Raw genomic sequence first — 16,404 nt, 5'->3', positions numbered from 1 at the left:
GCACCTATCTGTAAATGACAACCGGGAAATGTTAAAATGTATTTAATATTTGGCTTTTTTAACTTTTATTTTTCAGTTGATCAAATTAAAGTAAAGTATCACTCGTTCAGAAAAAAAGATCACTCTTCCCCCTTCCGTTATTGATTGATTGAATTCGATCTCAACCACGCCAGTTTACACACGCAGATATTGTGCGACACTAGCGTTCGTTTGGCCAAGTAACCAATTACCCAGAAGAAGGAATCGGAAGTTTAGGTTTTTTTTTGTTTTTAAACTTTCCAAGCGGTTTCCGTGTATTTTATGAGAAGTATGTTTCGTGCTCCCAGAAGCCGAATCAACCCCCCAGTTTTTGTTTTTGGTGCTCCCGTCGGGCTCAACAACGTCGACGACCAAAGTGGTAAGTTGTCTTAAGACAGTTGCCTGTGGTAGCGTGATATTGTTTCGGCTTGTGTGAGAACCGAAAACAAGACCGTCCATTTCGAATGTTTATCCTTTTTTCCCTCAACCTTTTAAACGAGAAAGTAGCCGTCAACACCATGTTCAGAATGTGGCTTTAGTTTAGCTTGTGCGCTAAATGCTAAAACTAGCTCATAGCTAGTTAATACTCTTCAAGCTAGCTGCCGCATTTGTTTTTATCTCTCGACATGAACGAACCCGTCATTTGGTTGGTTGCCTGCAGTTTCCATCTTCCACGTTTTCCATCGGGGCGGACAGAAAGCCGATACTCTTTTCAGTTTCGTTTATCCGTAGTCGAGACTAACCGCAATCTTGCTTTAAGACTGCCCCTTTTATACTGTATAATCTGTCCATTAGTATTCTCTCATTTAAAAAAAGTGCACGATCAACTCAAAAACACTCTGTATTATGTCAAGGTTAATTAAGTATTGAATCTTCTTCCTTTTGCAATTTTAACTGAATTTGCATCCCCATCGTTGAGCAACCTGTTATTTGGATTTCACGTTTGCTTTGAACCAGTTTTAAAATTACCCCTATAATGGATATTAGACTTTTTGGATCTTATAATAGAGTTACATCGTTAGTTTCTCATCCTAAATGCTGCCAAAGTGTTTTTCCTTTTTTGATCAGTTTATGAGTATTCCTTCCTTGTTCTGTGCTCTCACCATCTGAGCAGATAAAAAGGGATTGTGAGAGGCACAATGACGTCAGACCGATGAGGAAGTTCAACTATTTTATTTATTGTTCTTACTCATTAAATATGCACCAATTGGCAAACACAAAACAAAGTCCAAAGTAACCCCAGTAAATGTGGTCTTTTGTTCAATTCGTTGCTTCCAACAACAGGTAGTTGTTGCATCAGAAGCCCACTTTTTTATTATGTTAAAGCTGCTCATTGTCTACAATAGAAAGTAGAAACGTTTTTTTCCTAAAATGCCTTTGACTCACCACATGCTGTCTTTACAGATATGGCGCTGGTGTGCGACTCAGGTTCAGAGCACTTGGGTGGCGACTGTGAAGAGGACGATGACTCCTCCGTTCCTGTGGTGGGAATAGTGCGTTTATGCGCTTCAAGTAAACATGTTAATGTCTCCATCGAGACTCATCCCTTTTATTGTTTCCTCAATTCTTTTCAGCCTCCGGGCCCTTCTCCCCTTGGCCTTACTCAAGGTAAATCTTCCAGGGATGAAAATGTCACAGCTGTGGAATCTGAAAGTGTCTTTAATTCATTCTTGGTACCTTTTCTAAAAATTGAGTGTTTAAAAAGCTGCAAGTCTTAAACCTCAGTCGTATCAGTGATTTGACAATCGTTTATCTGTTTATGGACACCGGCGTTCTCTGCCAACATCTGCTAATGATGTACCTGAAAGTTTCTCACAACATCAGTCAAGGGACTAACTGTACACTATATGTATTGTATGTGTGTGCTTAGCTGAGGAAACCTGGCTCCAAATCCCACTGTATGTCAAACAAGAGGCGGGCATTCAGATGAGACTTTACACCTTTTGGATGCCCATCCTACTGAAAGTCGATGCCATGAATTGCGCCTTCAACTGGGCCACACGCATTGGCCTGCTCAACGCACAGTAAGTCAGTTGATGGCAAACGTTCTTCATGACAGCCCTTGACAGAAGTGCCCTTTTCTTTTGCAAGGATAAACAACAATAAACGTGTTTATTCATGGGTACTATTATGTTGAAGGTGGGTCGGGGGAGTCTCATTGTGCAGCCTGGGTTGGACTGGTAGTTGAGGACCACTAGTTTAGTCCATCAAAAGCAGCATAATTTCTCATGACTAACTGCACCACCACAGCAACAGCATTCAAAGCTATTTAAAAAAAAGTGTTGCTTTTATATTTATCTTGAACGTTTTTCAAGGATGCTGGAAAGTTTCAAGACACCCCTTTAAATCGCGGTATTAGGAGGTGAAAATACTACTAGATTGTTTTGTTCACCCCTAAAACTTGTTTTATGTGTGTGTCTGTGTGTCCTTTTTGAAGTGACCCTACCATTGTGAGTACAAAGATGCTATACAAGATTGAAACCGTGGAGGCAATTTTCAGAGCTTTGGAGTGCACTTCTGTAAGTCCAATCTTTTGAAGTCTCTTATAAATGTTGTTCCTCAATTAAAATAAGTGTCATTGTCCACTTGAATAAATACAAATAGAATTCTCTCATAAATAGGCCCTGAATAATTTTTGCTGTTTGATTTTTCTCTGGTGTAAAGTTAAGCATATACTAAAAGATACACACTGTTAAGCAGTCAACTATTATGCCTGTTACTCATCTTTCAAGTCATAGGTTTTTTGAGACATTTTGTAAAACCTGAAAATTCTACCAAACAGAAACGGTTTGGCTGAAAATTCAATTTATCTGAGGTTGTGCCCTACTTAGAAGCCATACTCTGATGCCAAGTTGACTTTCCTGAGGCCTGAGCTTGATTGTGTTGCTGTGGCCAGATAACCGCTAAAGTTGTCTCCTTGAAAAGATAAGAATCATGTGGAAAGCGTTTTTCTAACCGTGATTTTTCTCCTACTTTCTCGTTTTTCAGTCTTTCATAAATGGTATGCCTCGTCTCACCGCACTGAATACCAGCTTTTGCGAGGTGAGGATGGGACTGTGTGTTTGCTGGTGCACACACAGATGATGCAGCAAACTTTTAGGAATCAATGAAAATCAAGTTATTTGCTCAGCTTTCCATTTCAGAAGGCTTTGTTGGTGCAGCAAAGCATCCCTGAACGTGTTTGTGTTTTTGCTTTTGTGTGGACTCAGCGTTTGCCTGGGGCACTAGAGGACACTGTGAGTTGGCTGGAACATGCAGGACCATGCATCCGCCATCGTATCGAGAAGCTGGGTCATGAGCGCACGCGCTGCTTAGCTTTGGGCTATATCATCCAAGAGTGTAAGATGGCTACACTACACTAAACGCTTTTCTGTTGCTTGAGAGAGCCAAAATCAGTATTAAATGACACAACTGATGTTAAACTACAACTGCTGTTAACACTAGCACTAATGGCTTTTCACATGAACTCTCATATGGCTTTTTGTGTTTTTTGTTGATAAGCTATTCTCAGTGGCGGATTTCTGACAGCATGACATAACTGCTCATTGAATCCTTGGTGCAGGTGTCACCGAACGACAAGAAGTGATGCCGAGTGGTGCCCACATGGCCTTCCGGTTGGTCTGTAATGCACCAATTCACTATGTGTCTCATTTCAGTTGTGCAGTTCATGAATCAGATGGTGAAGGACATGTGTAGGACGATGATGATGATGCAATTCAGGCCCAGTGAGCATGCTTTAGTGGTAAGACCTTTTAGAAAGTTTCGTTTAAATTTCTATTAAAGCTCCTTAACTTCAATTATTAGTAGACTGGTCCCTCAGTTTTCTTGTTTTCCCTATAATGTATAGTATTCAGTTAAAATCTGTTTACATTTACAATGCTTTCTCACTACACATCTTATGTGTTTTTAATCCAGGAAAGTGACTATCACAAGAAAATAGGGAACGATCTATTTCAGAAGGAGAATTACAAAAAGGCAGCGTCAGAATATTCCAGAGCCATTAAAATAAAGTACGTTTCTCACATCCACCCACATGTGTGACTAGACATCATTTTGGTACTAATTTTCCCTCTCCCCCACCTTGGCCCAGCCCTGAAAACCACATCGCCTTTAGCAACCGGGCACTTTGTCATACCCGCTGTCAGAAATATCTGTAAGTACATGCAACATCAATCATTGTTTTTCTCTGAAGACTGTGTTGAAAGTCAAGGCGTTTGATTGCTTGTGTGTTTGGGGGTTCTGACAGTGCTTTGCTGGAGCCCCACCCCCTTGGAAATGGCTTTTGTAAGCTTTTCTAGACAGATTTTTTTTTCTCCTTTCTTCTGGAATTTCTTTGGATAATGGCATGATATGTCTGTTGTTGGGGTTTTGGAACCTACTTGCCTTGTGTAATAGATCTATGTTTAAGTGATTTCTTTATTGAATAAAAGTAGTGACGAGGTTTAGGTGTGGCCTGTGAAAGAGGAATTGAACTGGAATTGAGCTGGAATTGAACTCTGGTTCCTTAACTGTGAGGCAGACGTGTCAACCACTGCAACACCAAGCTTCCCGGTCAATAAAATCATTATTTAGAAACTGCATTTTATATATCTTTGGGTTGTCTCAGTGTGAGATTAACATTGGTGTGAAGAAATGAAACATTAAAAAAAAAAAAAAAAAAACACTGAAATCAGGAAGGGGACAAATACGTTCACAGCGCTGATGGCACCTCGTGCGCCGGGCATAAGGAGGGTGACACATGGTTCTTAAAATGTCTCTCACAAGCCTCTTATTTCACAAATTACATTTTTGTTGTTAGAATTTATTTTTTTTTTTTTTTTAACAGTGATGCAGCAATTGATGCAAAACGGGCCACTCTGATCGAACCATCCTGGACCAAGGTATGGAAGTTCAACTGTACCAAGCATACCTTCATGTCATCTCAAGCATTTGTGTTGTTTTCTGTGGCTGACAAGCTTCCCGGTTTGATTCCCAGGGCCACTACCGCTACTGCGAGGCTTTGTTCTTGTTGGGTGAGGTCCAGTGGGCCATGGGTGCCAATACATACGCACAGGATCTGTGCAGGGACGACCCTGAGGGATTCAAAGACCTTGAGCAGCAATACCAGAAGTTTGAGAGCGAAAGTACAAAATGCAGCGGAGGTAAAAAAGGTGAGCTTGACGGTCGGGGTGAAATGAGAGCGCTGCTTCCGAAACTCATTTTCAGCCTTTTCAGCGGAATCCTCGAAGAAAAAACAGAGTGCAGCAGAAACACCAAAGGGCACTCAACATTCAACGTAAGATCATTCATCCATTTTCGCTTATCATTTATTATTGATCATGTGTTATGTATTTATTTTTGTTTTGAACACTTTCACTGTCGTTGACACACTTGGATGTCGGAGATCCTATTTACCTGGGCTGGCAGATCATGAGTTAACTGTCATTATTGTTATTATTATCTTTATTATTGTTCCAGTTAAGGCTGAATGATTAATTGTATTTGAAATTTAATCATGATATGATAAAATGGGATTTTCGTGATCACAAAAGCTGCGGTTTAAATACTAAAAGGGTGCAGCAAAGAGACGGGGAAGGAGGAGGGTGGCAGACTGGGTCAAGTAGACATATGTCATCACTGTAAGAAAAGCCTAGTCACAATTTTTGGTGTTTCTACTTTTTTTTTTTTTTTTTAACTTGTGTAGTCCAGACTTACAGCTAACGTGTTTGATCTTTTTTTTACTTTGGTAGATTATTTAAAAAAAAAAAAACTTGACCATGTTGTAGACGTTGTGCGTGTGTAAAAGTTAGAAACTCTGTGTTCGAGTGTATAGCTAAGAATTATGAGTGTCTCATGAGTAACCTCAGATGTCTGAGTCCTGCACCTGTAAAATAAAATGAGTGTTGACTGCGATTGACATGTCTCCGATTGCACACAGGCACTGATCGGCGATCCTCTAGTCAAAAAATTTAAAAATGAATATGCCCTGTACACGGCCATATGTGGCATTGTCTGATCTCATAAATTAAAATGAAGACAGCTCAAATTATTAATGCTCGTCATTACTTGTCATGTTGTAATCAAGATGCTACTGCATGCTACTGGGTTTTGAAATCAGATAATCATATAAGCAGGTATAACTTAGCTTTAGGTATAACTTTATAATGTGTGACTTTACTGACTGGAGACCATCCAAGTTTGTTTTTTATATTGGCTATGTACATTATTATTATGATTTTTTTTTTTTTACTTTAAAAAGACTCTCCAAAAAATCATCACATTCAATACCGCTGCAGCTTTTAGGGTTTTATATTTGCTTAAACGTTCAGCCCTAGATGGGACTTTATTGTATTGTACTAGTGCAAAGATTTAAAAAGATGTGACAATGGAGGTTCACAAATCCATACTTATTTTCCCTCTTAGTAAACCTGAGGCAACTGAGAAGTCGACTGTTGTTGAGATGCAGCGGCCGTCAGGAAAAGACGATGGCAACGGCAATAAAAACAAAAATAATGATAAGCGTGATGTGGCGTGCAAGGTATGTGAACAGCAAATGACGCACAAAGAGTCAAGACACGCCTATTCAACGAAACAAGTTCTTATGATACTAGTGTTGGAGCTGAAATGAAAATGAAACTCAACAGTAATTTGTTCCTGTTTGCAAAAGGTGGCTGGAGGGACAATGGACAAGCAGAAACACCCAGGTACGTTTCATCTCAGAATTAGATGTCATTTAAAGAAAATATTTACCTAACTTTGTTTGCGTGTGTCTAGTGTTGGTGAAGTATGGTTTTAAAAGAAAATCTTTGATTTAAATCATCGATTAAAAGAAAAAGAAGAAGAAGAAAAAGAATATCTAATTTCAGGATGCAGTTTTTCTTCTTTTGAGACCTGTCAAAACAATTTTTGTCATTTGTTTTATGTCCCCTGTTTTTTTTGAAGTTGCATTGACTTTCACAGAAAACAATAGAATGCTTGTTTATTTACTGTTACAAATCATGTGAAAATATTGTTTCATTTAAATATGTCCAATTTTTTCATTTTATTCAAGTTAAGATCTATTGTGACGCTGATCAGCTCTGATTCTAATAATATTGTCCCTGTAGCGGTTAATGGCAAGAAGGCAGCTACTAAAGACCTGCCAAAAACTCCAAAGAAGAAATCTGCAGCCAGTAAGGAGGTAAAAATGTTTGAATTTGGTAGGGCAGCAACTATGAATCCTCGCAATAAGCAGAGATTCACTGTTGAAGAAATACTGATTTTGTTTGTGTGTTTTCTTTACTTTAGGAAGTAAAGAGCTTCTCAGAAAGAGTCAAGTTTGCCAAAGGATCACTGAATTATGTGATAACGACCGCCCACGATGCCCTGATCAAAGAAATCTATTACCAAGCTGACGACTACTTCTTACAGGCGCTGGGCCTGCTGCAGTCCTTTACACTGGATGAATTGAAGGCACTACTGCATCACAGTGGCATTTAAATATTAGTTGTTTTTTTTTCATATATTTCTCAAAATGTATTTTTTTGTAATCACCAGGAAATGGGATTCTGTTTCCGGGATTTTGAGCTGGTGCTTTATGGCCGTGTGTCTGCCCTGACGGGAATTGGCAAGCCTCAGGTAATGAAAAAATGTAGTCGCCAGTAACAGTAGATTTTCACCTATTCTGCTTAATTATATAATTAATCAATTTGATATACACAAAAAAATGGTATTTTGAAATCCCCTTCAATCGCCAATTTTGGTTAAGCTGCTAACAAGTGACTTAATTATGCTGATATTTAAATGTACGGTGCCTGTTGCCAGCGTTTACCGCAGTTTCTAGCATAAATTAGCCACTAGCTTGAGTGCATACTACATCAGCTGGAAAGAGCAGTTGGATTACTTTTCAAAGACAGGTTTAATAGACATAAATGACACACACACACATTGATGCTGATAGCCTGATGCGGTTGGTGTTGCTGCAGATCACTTTTTTCTTTTCTTTTTTTTAGCAAACCGGGTTAACTAAAATGTGCTATTTCAGCCGGCAACGCTTGTTGCGGTTTTGAAGCCACTTAGTCTCCTTGACTAAAATGTATATATCCTCTCATGTATGGGAATGGCGACCACAATGCCATTCAAATAATGAAATGATTTTTTTTTCGGCGGGTTTAATGCAATCAGTATGGAGCAATAAACTAGGTTTTTTTATCAGTCAATACCTGCGAGGGGATACATTTCCAGGTAAAAGTGTGTTCTATGGCACATCACTGGCCAAGTGGGATCGCCAACCCCACAAAGGGTGACTAATGATACCGCAGGGTCCCAGTGGGCTACGCGGATGGATCAGTAGGAAGAGTTTGACACATACTAACATTGAGTCCACAAGTACAATTTGAACTAAAACAGTGAGTCACTGTCTACACACAAATGCATATGACCAGCTAATATTTAGCTTTTAGCACATACAGCTGCAGCATATGCATAGTTAATGTACATAGTGTAGACATACTGTACATACAACATATGGGTATGTAGACCACTTAGTTTGGCATATTTTCATTTTGCGCCTTAATATGTGTATATTTTTTTTCTCTATGCAACAGGACCTTGCAGAAGCACGAAGACTCCTGGAGGCGATCAAATCGTACAAGGAAAGGGATTTTCAGTGTCTGGTTTACTACTCCTATGGGAGAATTTACCTCAAAGAGAAAAAGTTGGTGGTGCAACAGACATTCATGTTGATATTTTGAGCATTTAATGTAAAGTAGATCATCTTTTCAGTTTTGCAGAGGCGCTGGGATATTTTCAAGATGCAATGCAGATGGTAAAGAATCAAATCATGCCGGGCAAACTCACTTGGCCGCAAACAAAAGAAATTGTGAAAGAGACAGAGGTGGACTATTTTAAAGTAAGATTACACAGAAGAGGGTTTGAATGAATTTAAGATATATTCTGCCACTTCACAAGCTATTTTGTGATTTTTAGGAACTTTTAGAGGATTACATATATTCATGCAAATTCCCTCCGCGGCCCGATGGCACCTGTCGATATGAGGGCTGCCTCAACCCTTCCAGAAATATATACATCACTGACCCGGACTTTAAAGTAAGTTTGACAATAAAAAGCCACATTTTCGGAGTGTAGATAAACACTAATATTTTACTCACAGGGCTATGTTGAGTTCAAGTGCAGCCAAAAGTGCCTAATTGAATACCACAATGCCTGCTGGAAAGCATTCAAGCCGGCCACCTTTGAGAAGAGCGAGAAGGTAATGTCCTGTGACGACACACGGCTCCTTCTTTACTTCTAAAGAACATTTCCCCTTAACTTTTTTTTTTATTTGTTTTCGTCCTGCTCCGTGTGTAGCCCTGTCTGACTCCTGACTGTTCTGGTTTGATTGATTCTATTAAAATTATTGATGCCATGGGCCTGATCAAACACGTGTTGGCCACCAACCGGAAGGCGGAAAGTCCCAGAAAACCAAAAGTGACCCAGAAGCCAACGTGGTGAGGACTTGTCATCAAGTTACTTGTGATGCTTCTTGAAAATGCAAAAAGACAATTTTCTTTTTGTTCCAGTGTGAAGAAATTGAAGGAGAAGAACCATTGTAAGAAGGAGAATAGTAATAATAAACAAATCCTGGAAAACAAAGCCACCGTCAGTGATGATATTCCACCAGCTAAAACCGGTACAACAGTTGTGCAAACTCAACAAAACGGTACAACAACCTTGTAATTCCGATTATACGATTGCTATTTGCTTTTGTAATTGCACTGCTGTAGAATCAACCACTATTTATTGTTGGGGTGTGAAAATATGGAGAGACTTTTGTAGGCTTTTTTTTTTGTAATCACTAATCAATTATCATACATGATTGAGCTTTCAGGTTATATTTTAAATGTATATATGCTTATCACATTGCTGTATGCTCATACACAAAAAGTTCAAGCAGTTAAGGATTGTAGTTTATGTATTTTACCTTTTATTTTATCTTGCGCTCAACAAATATTTTATTTAAACCAAAAGCATTTTTGAACAAGCTTGCAAAACTCAAAAGAATACAAAAAGTAACTTCAATTAAAAAAACACTATTTATTACTTCTCTTCCAGCCTGGTTGCTGTACCAAGATCGAGTCTTGGTGCAGGTCAGCCAGATGATGCCGCTGCTCCGCCAGGAAAAAGGGCTGGCTGCGTCGGCCTTGAGCACCTGCCTGAAGCCCTGGTTGGAGCTGGACTTTGCGCGGGGCAACACATTGGCCGGTAAGATGCTCAACTGGGAGCAGGAGAGACTGGAGACTCTGGATCAGGCCGTGGAGGTGCTCCTCCAGAGGAAAAACCGTGTTTGGGCACGTCTCTTCGTCCAACTGCTTTCAAATAGTTTGGATATTAACGTGGAGCTCAGCCGCTGGGCGGAACGACTTAACGACGCAGGTGAGAACTAAAGGCTTTTTTGTAATTACGTTTGCTTTATTCTGTATTTTTTGGTTAGATCTTAGCATGAGTGGTTTTCAGTTCAACTTCCTTTCTGTGTTGTATTTTTCAAGATCTAAAGGCTGCCAAGTCTTTTGTTGAACGCAACGCAGACCACCTAGAAGAGCTGGACCTAAACCCGCTGTTGACTTTTGCCCCTTTGAAAGAGATTATTTCTGAGAACCCCAACTTTATTTCAAGCAACTTGACTAAATATGTCAAACAGGCCCCATCGCATGAAATGAGACTTTTTATTTGGACTCTGGAGGAGCATAAAGACATTTATGTCTCATTTAATATTTTACTGGACGAGTATTTTGTGAATATGATTGGTATGTACAGTATTTACACATCATCTTTTATATATATTTGTGTGTGTGTGTGCATATATATATATATATATATATATATATATATATATATGAATATATATATATGAATATATATATATATATATATATATATATATATATATATATATATATATATGAATATAATATAATATAATGTGTGTGCGTGTGTGTGTGTGTTTTTGGGTCTGGCATCATCATGTGACCTTCAACTGTTTCCCCCCCAGGTGGCCATTGTTCTGTTATAAAGAAGTCTGATAATCGAAAGGTAAGCAACACAAATCATCTGCTTTGTCACCAGCCACAATTTTAGTTACTCCTGCATTTTATCTGATCTACACAAGTGCTTGAATAAAAGAAAGAACAAAAAAAAACAATGATAATTCACACTTTGAATTTACCCTGTCAAAATACAATCTTAATTATGAGCACTGTGATCTTTAGCTCTCATTGGATGCTCCAAATGGATCTGATGACAATATAGGTTTGCTCTGTAAAGTAACACTTGAAAATGTCTCTTTCAGAGTTTTCCTGCAAATGATAAGAGTCGGCGCAAAAAGAAAAAAGAGCCAAAGGTTAGTAATTTAGTTCTATGTGTGATTGGGTAAATGACCTTTTTAATTGTAATGAGACAATTTGTTGCTCTCATCTGACCTTCTCAGGCTCCTGTATTTTATTCTGATTTGGAAAATGAGGCAGCGTACCTTTGGTACGAAGAAGATCCAATGTAAGTTGCATTGCGAGTGTGGCTGTCTGATTTGGAAGTAAAAATGTGTTTCCTAACAAAGCCCATCAATCATTTTTGCCAACAGATATTTCCTCAACCCCAATGAACCGTTTCGCATTCCCAGCCACCTTCGATCGCAGGTCGCGGCGTTTGAGGAAGAGTATAACGGAACAGGACAAATGAGGAATTTAAAAAATATTTTAGACAACAATCCAGATCCCACAGTGGAAAGTTTGTATGAGTGAGTACAAGCCTCAGATGGTCACACATGCTTACGAGGAGGTGGCAATCGTTTACTTTTCAGAAGACATTAAGATATAAGAAGGGAAGAAGCGTGTTAAATAAGTTTCTCTTGCTTGCAACTGCACATCAGAACTAATGTGTGGTTATTTTTCCCATGTCTCTTTTATTTTATTTATTTTTTTATTTCTTCAAAATTCAGTGTAAGGTTTCAGGCCAGGGCTCCAATTCCCTAAAAGTTAATGCCTAATAAGTAGGTGTGTAACTTATTCAAAGTCTTCTGCAAATAGAAAAAAAAATTGTGAATAATTGACACTCACTTCCAATAATGTTTGGACCTTATGTTAATCATAAATAAAAACGAAATACAATGATTTCTAAATTATGTTCTACCTATATTTAATTGAGCTGATGAAAACGTTTTCAGCAAAATAATGAACTTATAATTGTATGGTTCAACACTTGCCCCAAAAAGCTAGGAAAAAGTTAAACAGTGTGTTGCATCCCCTTTTACTGTCTGTCTGGAAAAAAAATGATATCAAACTTCATTATTTAGTCATTAGAAAGAAACCACCCTCATACGAGACTCATCTATTTTCTTCTATTTCCCCTTGTAGCTACTTTGCACAGATCCTCGAGAAACATGGACCCCTGCTTGCCACCGACCCCTTGCTGCTGGGCGAGATGGAAAATTTCCCGCCCGTGGCTCTCGCCAAGATCCAACAGGCAGGCGGCTTTGAGCGCTTCCTGTTGGAATCCCTTCGCTTTATCAACATCGGCGGCCGCGTGGGCCTGGCCAAGCATGCCGTCGACCTGCAGCGGACCGCCTACTACCCAAAGTTTCCCCACGTATTTTCATCCAGTCAGACTGCGAGGCCAAATCCTTCTAACGCCGGCCCTTATGTAACTTTCGACATGGATGAACTGTTCCCACGAGGCCCTGACAATTTCTCAAGGCGCAACAATCTTTCACCTGTCAATTTTCAATCCATGGATCTTTATACTTGCGAGGTGGATGAGTCCTGGGAAACGTATTCCTACACGAGTGATTCAAGTTCAATACCACCTGATGTGATTATAAAGAAACACGCTGAAGTGCAGGTAAGATGCCAGCATTTGAGGGTTACATAATTATGTTGAACAAAATTGGCCTTGGTGATACAACCTTAGCGATCTGATTTGGTTGGGAAAATTGATTGTTTTCGCTTTTCTTTATACAGTATATATAAAACAAATGAAGTGAAACATGGTGAAATGTTTGCAGCAGGGAAGCACCAGGTCAAAAGATTTCAATAGAAAGGACAATTTTGCAATAAAAGCAGACACCATGTCTTAATTTTACATTTAGCGCCATCAACTCTTAATTGCATTCCGCCAAGCTACATTCTCGTCAATACAAAAATACGAAAGTGAATCTGCTCACCATGTCATGTCAGAAATGCTGCTAAAAATGTGAATAAGAATTGCAGACTAATCAATACTTTTCAATTGAGTGTGGAAGCACATGAATACACACTTAGCTTTGTTTAACATCATCCTCAGACTTATCAAGCAATCAAGGACTCCGTTGCGGTGAACACAGAACCTTTGCAGCCTTACGAGAACCTTCAGGTCAGTTGTTGTGTGTGAGTTCTTGTCCAGATATTGTTCTATACGTTTGTTCAACAATCATTCACCAGGGTGATATCAACAAAACGGTCAAGCGTTTTAAAGAAATGGAGAAGCAGATAAGTCAAATGGAAGATGAACGCAAGAAGGTGGATCAGAAACACAAAGAGACCTTGTTGTCCTTGGAGAAAGACATTCAGGAGATCACTACCAATATCAAAGTGAGCTCCACAACGGAATGCGCACTTGGCAGATTTGCCTCATGTCTCATTTTCCTCCTTCTCTCCTTGTCAAGATTACAGACAAGGAGTTGAGCCTGTTCCAGCAGAAGCTTGAAGAAGAAGTCAAGAAGGACCAGAAGGAGAAGAAAGCCAACCAGGAGGTATTAAAGGCACTCAAGGTTGAGACAGAAAAGTTGGTGGAGGAACGAGTGAGGTCTGTATGAAAATCCACACCAATCTGGATAAAATACGACCTTCATCTGACAAATGTTTTAATTTGATCGTATGCAGTCTCACCAAACAAATTCGAGCAAACAAGGCCAGCTATGACGAGAAATTGAATGGATTCTTGGAGCTAAGGTGCGTCTCCTTTAAACATCGCGCAGGCTGGTGATACCATTTAAATGGGATGCTCATACGCACATTCATTCTTTCCCTCCGGTCTTCAAGCAATCAGTCAGCAGCTGAGAAGATGAGTCTGGAAGACGAGATCAAGCGTTGCAAAAATGTAAAATATGCCGCGGCGATCAAGAGGTCCCGCAGCGCCCAAGTAAGTGTGAATAAATTCCTCTGTAAATTTAGACAATCCAGAGGCTTTGTTTGTCCCCAGGGAGAAATGTATTTTGCTCCGTCATTTGAAGAGGTCCATATAATTCGAGGAGCGAAAAAACTCCTGTAATTCTGATTTTGATCCTGTCAGTTGTCCATATTGGAGAGCAGTCGAGATCAGCGTCTGTATGGCCTCCACGCTCAGCTGGCCGATGCAAAGACACTGATGGTCAAGCTGGATGAATATGTGCAACGGTAACGAGCAGAAAAAAGCTTTCAAATGTATAACAAGTGTTGTTTTAGACTTGAACTTGACATAACTTGAATGTGGGTATATCAACAATTTTGACGGGCAGATTTCCTTCCCTGGAAGCGACAAGACAAAATGTAAGAAGCAAGGTTCAAGAGTTGGAGCAGAAAATCGCCCTTGCCGAGGTAAACAAGAGAGCTAACACGTTCAACATTAGTCTTGCTGCACCCTTGTCTATTATTTCTTTATTTTTGCCTCTTAAAGGTAGAGTGAGGCCCGTAATACTTTGCTTGAAAAGCCTCAATTTTTTTTCTTGCCTTATCAAGAGCTCAATGAGCTAACCAAATAATTTCCTACCTTCTGAGGTATTTTCACAAGTTACGTTTCGACTGCCTATGTAAGGCATGATTTTCCGAGCCTGTAAATGCACCGCATTTACCACAGTAGCTGAAAGTCTTAATTTTATTCCCAGATGCAGTACAAGGAGCAAGTGGAGCAGGTCAAAAGTGGCCAAAGTGTAAAAGATGTCCTCAGTAGTTACCAGAATGATCTTCCAGTTATTCTGGTAAAATAAGAAATGAGAAATTGGATAATCATTGATAGAAGATGATTCCGCCAGTTTGGAAATTTTTGACTTGGCTGTCTTTTGTAAAACGTCGCAGCTGTCTTCAGAGTTGGCCACTTTGAGAGTTGCTCCCACGCCTTCGCCACAGTTGACGGTACCTGCCTCACCGGCTCCAGTCACAGAAACTCGGAACACGGCCAGACCCGAACAGGCTCCTAACACTGTGTTCGAGAAGGCCATGGAGAGCCTGGGCACCATCTTCCCTGACTACAAGAGGTACAATCAAAATGGAATTGTATGCCAATTCAGTAATTCAGTTTGCGTTTTTGTAAAACAGCGCCAACGAGATTAATTTGACTATCATTGTGTTATTTCTCCCTCCAGATCGGACTTAATGAAGTTTTTTAAGGATCTGCGAACATCCAACGGTGGCAGTTTGAGCAACATGGGCTTGCAGGATGTGGTTAGTGGAGTGAGCCAGCTGATCCTGGATCACAAGGTAGATCATTTCAGAATCAAGTGCCTCGCCTCGGACTCATTACGCTCTTGCTGTAGGAGGTGATGGCATCCGGGGCCAAATCCAAGACAACTCCGGGTGCGAGTGCAGCTACACCCCATCCGGTAGGCCCACCGCCTGTCTGGCAGGCGGGGTATCAAACATCGCTTGGCCCTAATGCGGTAAGCCCATAACGGTCTATTCACATTTCTTTTCTTAATCCAGTTCAGTATACTTACACAGGTACAGTTCAATTATATTTAACTTTTAATGATAGACTAATTCACTGCCGACGTTTATATAAATCAACTGAAATGCAGTAGTTTTCTGCCGACAGGTTGACTGAAAGTTCCTTCAAGCTATTTTTTTGTGTGAAAGAAGTCAACTGATATATTTGGTAGTAAAATTTGTGGGCTCTGAAAAAAAAGCAGACAAAATGTTCTAACATCTCCTGGGTGTAACTACAGCTGAACTTGGAAGACCCTTGTATCATCTGTCAAGAAGAAATGAGTGCGCCAGATCGCTTGGTTTTGGAGTGCAGACACGCCTTCCATAAGGAGGTGAGTTGGACTAAGTCACAATATTGGCAAGTCTGAACTCAACGTGAAGGCCCCAGATTTGTGTCGAGCAAGTGAAAGTTGCACATCAGTTAACATGTAGGTTAGCTATCTGTTGTCAATGATTGCATAACTTCAAACCTGCTTGTTGTGCCCAGTGCATTACATCTTGGCTGAAGGAGAAGAGCACATGCCCCACCTGCCGGAAGGACACCATGTTCAAAGACTTCCCCTTATTGCCCGGTAGGAGGCGCCAAGTCCCGTGATGTCTTTTCTTACCACCATTACTTTTTTAAAAATTTTACTTTCACTTTTTTATTTCACCTTTTATGTAATGTTCTTCGGTATGACAAATAAAAGTCAACTGTTGTCAGTGAATACACAAAATTCCT

General features: G+C 39.8%; 1 protein-coding gene across 3 annotated transcripts; it reads left to right on the top strand.

Annotated features, from left to right (window-relative positions):
- Positions 1–202: 202 nt before the first annotated feature.
- On the top strand, positions 203–16,390 carry ttc3 (tetratricopeptide repeat domain 3). Of its 3 annotated transcripts, none has more exons than XM_088441055.1 (44): positions 203–397; positions 1,423–1,502; positions 1,593–1,626; positions 1,889–2,042; positions 2,456–2,537; positions 3,007–3,060; positions 3,228–3,357; positions 3,675–3,760; positions 3,934–4,028; positions 4,109–4,171; positions 4,844–4,898; positions 4,994–5,168; positions 5,233–5,293; positions 6,421–6,535; positions 6,665–6,701; positions 7,104–7,177; positions 7,285–7,449; positions 7,534–7,614; positions 8,583–8,692; positions 8,761–8,887; positions 8,965–9,084; positions 9,149–9,247; positions 9,346–9,485; positions 9,558–9,697; positions 10,090–10,410; positions 10,524–10,781; positions 11,027–11,067; positions 11,324–11,374; positions 11,462–11,526; positions 11,612–11,767; positions 12,384–12,867; positions 13,309–13,377; positions 13,446–13,595; positions 13,670–13,809; positions 13,887–13,955; positions 14,046–14,145; positions 14,296–14,399; positions 14,501–14,579; positions 14,867–14,959; positions 15,057–15,235; positions 15,344–15,458; positions 15,515–15,637; positions 15,923–16,015; positions 16,171–16,390. In XM_088441055.1, the coding sequence occupies exons 1-44, from the start codon at positions 301–303 to the stop codon at positions 16,276–16,278; spliced, it is 5,172 nt and encodes a 1,723-aa protein (XP_088297181.1). In that variant the 5' UTR covers positions 203–300; the 3' UTR covers positions 16,279–16,390. The 3 variants fall into 3 exon arrangements, with proteins under 3 accessions (XP_088297181.1, XP_088297182.1, XP_088297180.1); XM_088441056.1 differs by having other exon boundaries at positions 1,423–1,511; positions 9,558–9,667; XM_088441054.1 differs by having other exon boundaries at positions 1,423–1,511.
- The last annotated feature ends 14 nt before the right edge of the window (positions 16,391–16,404 follow it).

Source organism: Hippichthys cyanospilos, chromosome 18 (assembly GCF_059441005.1).
Source record: "Hippichthys cyanospilos isolate Australia breed blue-spotted pipefish chromosome 18, RoL_Hcya_1.0, whole genome shotgun sequence".
Lineage (NCBI taxonomy): Eukaryota > Metazoa > Chordata > Actinopteri > Syngnathiformes > Syngnathidae > Hippichthys > Hippichthys cyanospilos.
The sequence above is the reverse complement of the archived record's forward strand: the minus strand, read 5'-3'. Positions and strand labels throughout refer to the sequence as shown.